Source organism: Ailuropoda melanoleuca, chromosome 3 (genome assembly GCF_002007445.2).
Source record: "Ailuropoda melanoleuca isolate Jingjing chromosome 3, ASM200744v2, whole genome shotgun sequence".
In the NCBI taxonomy this organism is placed as follows: Eukaryota; Metazoa; Chordata; class Mammalia; order Carnivora; family Ursidae; genus Ailuropoda; species Ailuropoda melanoleuca.
The window spans coordinates 24223232-24233636 of NC_048220.1; the positions used below are offsets into that span (position 1 = coordinate 24223232).

General features: G+C 53.7%; 1 protein-coding gene across 4 annotated transcripts in view; it reads right to left on the reverse strand.

The window, feature by feature from the left end:
- The window catches only part of LOC100466888 (core histone macro-H2A.1), a 77195-nt gene extending 67136 nt beyond the window's left edge, over positions 1 to 10059 (reverse strand). For 3 of the 4 annotated variants that reach the window (XM_011224580.3, XM_011224573.3, XM_002912925.4), the window contains exon 1: positions 168 to 371. In XM_011224580.3, the coding sequence (XP_011222882.1) occupies positions 168 to 339 (172 nt within the window). In that variant the 5' untranslated portion in view covers positions 340 to 371. Of the gene's footprint in view, positions 1 to 167; positions 372 to 9925 lie in introns of those variants that run through there. The other variant, XM_034656032.1, reaches the window with a different exon arrangement.
- Positions 10060 to 10405: the final 346 nt, after the last annotated feature.

A 10405-nucleotide genomic window follows, 5' to 3' on the forward strand; every position in this document is an offset into this window, starting at 1 on the left:
TGGGGCACCTGGGAGAAAATGTTCATCGTACGACTGGTGTAACTTCTGGGCGGGTTTGAAAAGTTTCCAAAGAAAAGCAAGCGCACGGGTCGGGTCAGTCTCCAGAAGGTGTCCGCTCCGCCGCGACGTGAGCACAGCGGTGTCCCCGGGGGCTCGGGCGTACTCACCCGTCAGGTACTCCAGGACGGCGGCCATGTACACGGGTGCCCCCACTCCAATCCTGTACTTGGGGTGGCCCTTCTTGATGTAGCGTAGCATCCGCCCCACGGGGAAGATGACTCCCGCCTTGGCAGACCGGGAGGTTTTGGTGGACTTCTTCTTCCCGCCCCGGCTCGACATGGCGGCGGCCTGGAGGTGAACCAGCAAGCACACTGTGGAGGCGAGAGGCACAGGGTCAGGGTCACAGACAGCGCCTCCCCCGCCCCCCACTCTCAGCCCCTAGAAGGAAGGCCACCGCCTGCCGCCACTGAGCCCTCCGAGCCCGGCTGATGCCCTCGGCTGGAGCACTTCGGCCCCTAAAAAGAGAACGGCGATGCTTTTCACATTTTATACCATAACACCAGTTTCGGCGGCCACTTCCACTTAAACGTTACTCTGACAATGAGTGCTCTTGAGTGCCTTGCCTTTATGCCACAGGATGTAAAAGAAAACGGGATTTCTTGGCTATGTTCTATACACTTGTTTAATAATTGCATTTTCATACCCTTGAGACCGGGGCGGATGAATGTCCCGAAGGCTTCATGAAAGAAAACTATGTCACCTAGCCCTAGAATGATGTAAGGCCTGATACCTAGGCCCTCTGCTGAAAGCAGCGTCTCTACCTCAGGGTCGTTTCTCTGTGGGGGCGGGGGCAAGAACAGCTCACAGGAGTTCAGCAGATAGCCGGGCTGCAATCACAGGCCCTCAGAACATTTCCAGTCTGTGAGCTGGGCCTGTCCTTAGAGGAGACGCAGAAGTGCTTGTCTTTCCCTGCTCTTCCTCCCCAACCCCATCCAAAATGCCACTCAAGTCCAGAGAAGGCTGCATCTCCAACAGCTCTTGGAAGGCCTCTCCTGTCCACCCCGACTGTGACTGAATCCAGGTCATCACCAACCAACCGATCACAAACACCTCCTGAAGAGGTCTCCCCACCGCCGGCCCTACTCTCCAATCCACCCGCCCTCCGAGGGTGGTACACACAAGTCTGAATACTCAACAGCCCTGGTCGTAAAGCTCTCTGTGGCTGCCACAGTTCCCGAGGAAAAATCAAGATGCTTGGCCTGTCATGGGATGTCCGAGAAAAATAGGCCTGGCACATCCAGCCAGCTTCACCGCATACCTCCGGTGGTCCAAACTCAGACACAGGGGGAGTCACACACGGTTCCCCACAAATGCCCTCCCCTGCAGGGGCTGTGGCCTTTGCGCAGGACCACCACTACCCCTCACACTTGTGTTCTGCCCTCTGCCAACCCTTCTCTGAGTCCTCAGATACAGCACCTCCATCCTCTGGGCTCCCTTGCACTTATGCCATGATGATGTTCATATGCCCCTCTCTCCCATCAGACGCAGGCTCTCAGAGGGCCGCCCCTGTCTGTACTACAAGCAGGGCACCACGAAAGTCTACATGTTTGCTAAGAGCATTCAAGGTCTCAAATGTTTGCTAAGAGCATTCAAGTCATTCATGCATTCACTTCAGGAACTGTGCTGGGGAACGGAGACAGCAGGGCACAAGGCAGACGGGATCCCTGTTCTCCCAGAGCTGGTGAGGAAGAGAGAGAAGAAATAGCCCTACCATCATTTAAATGATCATCACGAAAGGCAGTGAGGGTGCTGGGAGAGGGGCTGTGAAGAGGCCTCAGCCTATCCTTGGGCACCAGGCAAGCATTTCCTGGAGAACATCTATGTTCAATCACTGAACCAAATGGGCAGGTCTCCCATTTACTGGTAAACTGAGGTCGGGCTGTGTGGTGTGGAGGCTACTCCAGCTCCAACAGGCCATGCCTCTATGCCAGCGGAGGCCACAGAGTTAGGAGTCCTTGTTACTCTGACGCCCAACCCTATAAACCCTATATCTGGGACACACCGTGGTCCATTCCTAACATTGGCGCAACCCCTAAGATCATCTCAAATTGTCTGCCTGACACAGATGGCCGAAACAGCAGAGACCAGGATTCTTGGGCACTCTAACAGAATTAAGGTGGCTCTGGATGGATGTTGGGGGGTGGGGGTGGGGTGGCTACCGACAACCATGATAAGAATCTTACATTTCTCATCAAGAGGCACCAAGCCTTAATTGATCACTGTGTGCTAAAGAGAGTCCCAGAAGGGTGTGAGTTTCTCTGAAACAATTAAATGGCTCCATTTCTTTCTGTGATGAGCTCCATTCTGAAAGATTCCCTGCAAACAGGAGTCCATGCTGACTCTGAGCAGGAAATGGTATACGTACATACATGTGCATGAGCGTGAATGCAGGGAAAGCTATCACTGGGCTTCCCAGCGGTCTTTTGCTTTACTACATACGTGTTTCACAGACCAACACAATGCCTCTGGACCAGGAGTTTTCAGATCTGAACACTTCCCCTCCTTCAGCAGGAGAGGCCCACGGTCAGTGATGATTAATGCAGCTCGGCCCCGTACTCACTGGAGCCCAGGCGTCAACTCCCATCTCCAGGCAGAGCCGTCTGGGTATGTTTGGCGCTGCATCTGTGGGAATCGGGCAATGTCCTGCCCCAGAGAGGAGCCATTCACATTCAGGGACCTGACAGGCCCTAGAGATGCTCGTTCCTTCAAGGTGACGCTCCTGATGCTTCCCTTCCACTCCAGCCTTTATGTGGACACGCTGGGGACTCCCAGGTGCACACCTGGCTGTGGAGGCCCAGCGCTCTGCCTGCCTGCCTGTGTAAGGACCCACTTTCAAGTCCCATGGGCACCTGGAGCTCCCTCCTCTGGGTTGCTCAGCCCCAGCAGTGACAACCTCATGCACCAAGCCACCAAGCAGCCGTGAACCTGGGCCCTACTTCTCTGCCTACCTTCACAGTGCCCAGCCATTAGCCAAGCTCTGTTGAACCCACCTCGTAACTTCTCGAGCCTCTTCCCTTCTCTTTGCCCTCCCTGCCTTGGTTCAGCTCTCTCTCCTTCTCCCCTGCCATCCTCAGTTCCGGTCTCTCTCCATGGATGCCAGAGGATGTGTGCCCCCTGGATGATTCCCCATCACCCCCAGCCAGCCACAAACAGCATCCTTCACCTACTTCCACGGCACGGCCTCCTGCCGCCCCTGACTTCCTGACCTGCAATGCCGAGTCCAGAATGTCTCTCCTGCCTCAGACACCCTTTGTCCTCTTGCCAGCCTGCAGAACTGGGTCTCGTGAGATCCCTGTCCTCGGACCCGACCACGGACTGGCATCACCCATTGCTCCATGTTCCCAAAGCACGCATTCTGGCACAGATCTGTGCGCCTGCCTCCCTGGCCTGACTGCACGGCAAGCTACTTGACGCCAGGCTGTAGTGGGCTCATCCCCGAGGTCCTGCGTCCCAGGCAGGACCGTTGTCAAGGATCCTCAGGTGCCATTGTGCTGAGAGGAGAACATCTTCGCACCTGATCTTCAGTCAGGCCCCACGTCTTCATCCCCTGCCCTGGGGCTGGTCCTCACCCCTCCCGCACTTCTAACCATAGGTCCCCAAGCTACAGCCACGGCTTGGAAAGACTTCTGACAAAGCCATGCAGCCTCATGACATCCAGTGATGTGTGCTGACTTTAAAAATATCTTCCGGAAAGTCACCTTGTAGTGGGGCAGTCTCCTGATAAACCCAGGTCCATCGGATGTGTCCATCCCACTCCTCAGGGGTCTACGGAGACATGGGTGGCCACGGCCAGGCACACACGTCAGGGGAGAGCAGCCAGGATGGACGTGGATGTTGAGCACTGCGGTTAATGACTTAAATTCCAAAGTCAGACTGGCCTCATTCAGGCTGTGGCTCAGCCGCTTACGGCCTATGTGTCATTGGGCGTGTGATATAAAGTTACCCTCGGAGCTTATTTTATCGGCTGTCAAGCGGGGATAAAGACAGAATGGACCCCGAACCACTGGTGGGAGAACTGAATGGAAACATGCATATGCAGGGCCTAACAAGCACTCACTGAGCGAGTGCTCGGGAAAGTCCATAGAAGTAACAGCAACGTGTCTAATCTGAAAAGAGGCCCCCTCCTCGGACACTGTTGTTGGTTATGTGTACTGGCAAGGACAGCACTCGCACTAACGAGTCCCTGCAGCGTATTTCTCCCTCGCGAAAGTCCAGAGTGGGTTTCCATGATTGGCTGGTGCTGCTCCACGCGACTCATGGATCCAGACCCCTCCCATCCTTCAATGCACGATTCCCTGTGTTACCACAGAAGGGAAAAGGCCATGGAGGATAACACATGGACGCCTTCAAGGGCCAGGCCTAGAGGGCGGCACACCACTACTGACCATGATTCATGGACTAGAACATGGTCATATGGCCACACCTAATTGCAAGAGAGGTTGAGAAATGTCCTTTAGCTATTTGGTCAGAGGAGAAAGCAGCCAGTCTCTGTCACATAACAAACCAAGTTGAAAGTGGACCATGAAGCCAAGGTGTGAGGAGCCGACCAAAGGCTGTTGGGCCCTGTTTGACCCATGTCCTGCATCCAGCCTCTTCTGAGAGATGGACGGTCCTCCATCACAGAAAAAGTGGCTTCTAACACACTTGGCTTCTCTTCAAGGCACCGACGTTGCTCAGAAGAGAAAGAGCTACACTATCTTGTCAAACTGACAAAACCATGTCCTTCCTTCCTGGATGATACTCCATTCAAGAAACCAGAAGTCCTCACCCCTAGACGGGGCCCCACATGCTCTGAAGATAGGGGGGCTTCAGGCAACCTCGGCATCCACTCATCATGGCACATTAGCTTGGCTGGTTTTTTTGACTGTTACCAGGCCAGGAAATGAAGATTCTGTGGTTGATCCTGAAGGGATCTCTGTGGTCTGTACCCCTGCAACTCCTCTGACTATAAATCAATCACAACAGACATGAACCTTGCCTGCAGAAACCCAAAACTTACCCAGAGTCACACACCGTTGGAGAGGGGCTGTATGGAGAAGTGAGCCAGGCTTGAGTGAGAGGCAAGCCTCTGACCACAGTCCTCCCAACAACCGAGATGGGACCAGGGCACGTGATCTGTGCTCATGGCACAGGACTAGTGAGAAGGCTGGCTGTGAGGATCCCGTGAATGAGATGGGACTTGAGAATGACAAGCCCTCTACTATAGAGGTAAGAGGGGCAAAAGGCTGTCCTACCTACCACCACACCGTTCCACTCCTCCCCAACAGGGCACCCTAACAAGCTCCTCGCTGCATTACACACCGCCTTCACCCCTACCTTCACTCTTCGGCACATGCCGCAATCTCAGTCTATAACACCCCCTCCAGCCCTGTCTGAGGTGATCCTACCTACTGGTCTGGTGATGGAGACCTACCACGCGGCCCCCTCCTCTATGCTCCTGCTGCGGCTGCACCTTGTGCGCCCCAGCCACAGTCTAGTTTGGGACAGCCCTATGCCCGACTCCAGCCTTGCACACAAGGCCCCGCGGAACTCCAGCCCATCTCTCCCTACTTCCAGCAACAACGGCTCCACCAGGCCAAACTGCTCCTGTTTCCTCAGTGGACATTCCTGCTGTGGCCCCGGAGCTCAGCTATGAATCCCCTACAATGTTCCTGAGTGTGCCACCATTCTTTAATATACCCCATTACTTTTCTCAATCTTATATAAAATGCTCTGCAGGGGCACCCGGGTGGCTCAGTCGGTTAAGCATCTGCCTTTGGCTCAGGTCATCATCTCAGGATCCTGGGATCGAGCCCCGCATCGGGCTCCCTGCTCAGTGGACAGCCTGCTTCTCCCTCTCCATCTCTTGCTGCCTCTCTACCCTGCTTGTGCTCACTCTGTCTCTCTCTCTCTCTCTCAAATACATACATACATAAAATCTTCATAAATAAATAAAGAGCTCTGCAAATGCAGTTTCCAGCCCTTTCTTCTAACCTGACTGTTATTCTAGATCCAATTTATGTAAATATTCTGAAGCCGACCTCCTCACCCTTGGCAGTTGCCACACTCTATCATCACTGCCAGTTTCCTTGTCTGTCCTGATGGGACGCACCGGCCGGCTCTGCTCACCAGTGTGCCCCCACGCCCCCCCCCCACTCTGCCTGTTACCTGGTAGGCTCTCGAATGCTGGCTGGCTGGTGAGCGATTAGTTGGCATTTACAGTGGATGGGGTGCTCTTGATAAAGATGAGGGCAGCATTTCCAAAGGCCACAGGCCACAGGGCTCAGAGATGTGGCAAGTGGGACACCAGTCAGAGACCTTCAGTGAGACCATTTGTGGACACCTACCTGGCCAATCCCTGTGGGAGCTCAGACCCTTGAAATTCAGGGAGCTTGTGGAGCCAGCCTCCTTAGGGATTCCCAGGAAGGGAATACCACAACTGCCCCGACAGCTACGGTGGGAGCCACGAAGAGGCCTTCCCATTCCCTGATAATTCTATGGCTCCAGCCGCCTCTCTTTTGCCACAAGACTAGCTCTCAGTAAAAGATGAACGAGACCAGAGAGAAATACTTACCTTCCTCACATCTCTAAGTGACTGACCTCCGCTAAGGCTACAGCATAGAAAACTCTTAATCAGGGCACTTACAAAACCACTGGAACCGGCGACTGTGAAGTCTTTTATTATCTAAGCAATGAATTCATGCCTATCGATCCCGAATGAAATATTGACCAGAACTGCTGGGGAGCTGCTAGTCAGCCGGCCCTCTCTCCAGCACCCGAGGATGGGGGACCGGAGCCATCAGTGGTTTAAGTCACTGTGGCCGAGAGAGGACCGCACCATCCACTCCCTAAAGCTGGATAAATGCCCACATGTCCACATGCATTTGTCACCTTCCCGTCAACTCCAATCATGACAGCAAACCTGAGACACTTAATTCTGAAGCGTAGGACACTAATCCTGTTTCCAGCATTCTCTTCCATTCGCTCCTATCACACCAGATGATTAACGGTGTCACTGCTGCCATGTGCCCAGAGGCATGAGGATCTACTACACAACTATCACTCACAGACCTGGGGTTCAGAAACAGCACTCTGATTGGCTGAGAAGAGAGACTGGTTCTGGTACTCTAGCCAATCAGGAAAAACATCTCTCTCCATTCATAAAACACTACATCATTAAGGGAGCCGGATGATTAGAGAACTTACAGTCCACCCTCAGTGAACCAAGCCATTACAAACAAGGAGAGAAGGACAAATTGAGATAATAAATAAATCCTAAACTGCAAATTTTGTTCCAGCACACGTTATCTTCCTCGTGTGTGAGGTTTTTAGTGATGGAGAGAAAACAGAAGCCAAATACAAGTGTTATTCAGGAAAGAGTTTACAGGAGGCTAGTCTGGGATTACAGTTTCACCTCTGAACCGCCCCCCCAAGCTCGTGAGCTGCACTAAATGAATCGGCACTACGTTTCAGTAGCGAGGCACTGTCTTCCTGCTTTAAGAGGAAACTTTCCTTCACACCTCCTCTCTCTTTTAAAGGTTGTGCCAAACTCTAAGATAGCCATTTCAATGGAAGGCTATCAAAGGAAAAGTTTAAATGTGAGCTTCAGTAGAGGAGGACCCTGGTTGGGTGGGTTTGGCATCTAGAAGCCATACAGTATTTGTTGAATAGGTGTATTCCCGGTAAGAATAAAGAACATCTGGCCATGTCTCTCTCCTGCTCACAACCTTCAATGGCTTCTTCTAGCTTCACCTGACTCCCTCCAGGATTCAGCCATCCTGAGCCTCTGGTGGGTCCCCCATATGACTTCTATTCTCACTGTTCTAAGACTCAACACATGGGGTTCCCCAGGCCTTAAACACTTGTCTGCATCTGCCCTCCTCTGCCCAGCCAACTCCTACCTGGCCTTTCTGTACCCAGGAAGGGCTTGCTCCTGCTTATGTCACTGTTCTGGGGGCTACCATGGGAGCTACTGTGGCCTTCTGCACCCTTGCAACAGCCACTTGTCTGTCTTCTCCTTACATCACTTTCCCAATCATGAGGACTGGGCATTTCTTGATCATGCTCCTGTCCCCACTGCCTGACTCAGAGTTGATTCTCAGGAATTATTTATTGAAACACTGTAAGACACCAATCTGGCAGGCTTGATCCAAGCAAATGAGCTATACAACTCTTTGGAACCCACCTGGGCTCACTCATAAGAGCTGGGGTGGCCCCCAATGTACTTCTAAAACTGTAGAACGTGGGGACGACCCATAGGACAGGTGTGGGGCTCCCCTCGCCCCTGCTCCTTCCCAGCATATGTGCCAAGAACGGAGCTCTGAAAAACCTAACACAAATCCAAGGCACAAGCCAACAAAAAGTAGAAGCCGCTGTGATTCTGACCAATAGCACATATAAGTTCGTACTGTGTTTAGTCAGCCTGGGGTTTGCACTTCGGTTGATTTCAATAAATTGCCTTTAAATGACTGGGGGCAGCATCAGCTCTGAAGGTATCAGAGGCAGGTCCCAGAATACATGTACTCCAAGCCTCTCTATGGGAAAGGGATAAGGGGTCTCAGAGTTCTGCTGTCACCAGAACTGGAAGAAATGGCAGACGGAGATGTACTACTCCCTGCGCCTGGCCCCGTTGGTACAGACCACACCAGTGACTTAGGGCTGTGTGTCACAGTGTCACAAGGGATGTTCTAGACCACTCCTCATTCTAAAGGCCCTATCTCAAACAATTTTTCACTTAAACTCTTCCCTCCTTCTAAATGCCTTCATCTAGCAGTCAGCATTAACAATGGTGACAGGCTAAAACAAAATAACAGAATGAAGAGATTTCCTGCTCTCCTCCTAAAATTAGAGGGGTAAGAATTTAAAGACTCAAGGGTTTGGGGGTGTTTTTTTTTTAAGGAAAAAAATAAGGTTTTAAAGCATATTTATCCCCATCCTGGAGAAACTCCTGTGCAAGACGGGGATGATGCTGCCCAACTTTAGTCAGCGGTGTACAAGGGGGATAAATTCCATTGCAGGCATAAGGTGGCCATTTCAGGGCCCGCAACTCCTCTGAAGGCAGAGTGGTACACTAAAGGTGGCCTGCAGCAGGTGGATTCCACCAAACTTACAAGGAGAGTCTCCTACTCAAACCCAAAGCTGTTTGAAATTCCCCTAGTCCGCTGAGCAGGAAGCCTGGGACAAAGTACTTTGCCCCCTCTTTAACGGTAAAACCTCAAACCACAAAGGTGGAAGAAAAAGAGAAGCTAGCAGGAATGCCCCTCTAATTGTCTATTTTTATATGCTGTTTATTGGATCATTAAAATCTTACAAGGATTTCATGGTAATTGTAATTGCTGAATTCAAAGTTTGTCTTAGCTGTTTTTCGATTTCAAACTCAGCAATATTTTCCCCAACATCTTGTCTAAAAGTACCTTCCAATCTACTGACCAGATCCCTAGGTGATCCGTGGTCCCCGCAGGAGTGGAGGCGGGGCGCGCCACCCTGCACACCTGTTGTCAGGTGACACCGCCAGCAGCATCCAGCGCACTCACCTCCCCACTCCACCCCACCCCCAGCGAGTCCCTTCCCTCCCGGCCTTCTCCACCCTGGAAGCCTACAGCCTTCCGGAGTTACCTTTTAAAAAAATTCCCAGCCACAAAGCAAACAAAAGGCCGATCTGAAGATGAACGAGGGCAACGGGGGGGTTCCCGCGTGCCCTCGCCAGCCAGTCCCTGGACAACCCCCTCCCCGGCCCTGCCTGGCTCCGATCCCACGAGTATCCCCCAGCCGCCAACCCTCCCCTCTCCGCAGAACCCGAGCCAGACGCCTACACCACCGCCACCTGGCTCTCGGGCCCGACTTATTGTGCGGGGGCCGGCAACTCGCGGGCCGGCGGGGGCCTCACCAAGTACAACTCCGCGCACCGCAGCTCCGGGTCGCCCAGGCCCAGGCTGCCCGGCCAGCGCTGCGGGGCCTCCCTGGGCCTCGGGCTCAGCCCGCCCGCCCGCCCCGGGAAGGGTCGCCGGGGGAGGGGCCAGCACTGTCGCCTTCCCACAAAAGCGCCCAGGCGCGGGCAGGAGGACGTGGTTTGGAGAGAAGTTGGCTTCCGGGTTTGCTGTTTGAACAAAACCAAAGAGAATCCCGCGCGGCCGGGCAGGGCCTGGGAGGGCGCCTTTTCTCTCCGCGCTCGTGGCTGGCCCGCCCGCCCGCCTTCTCGCTTCCCGCCCGCGCGCCGCGCGCTCGCCCCCTCCGCCCGGCTCCGCTGCCGAGTGAACTGGAACCAGTCGCCGCGGCCCCGGGATTCCCACAATGCACAGCGCGCCGCTCGTCACATCCCATGCCGTCCCCGCGCGTCCGGCCACCCCTTCCGCGCCACCCGGGCGCC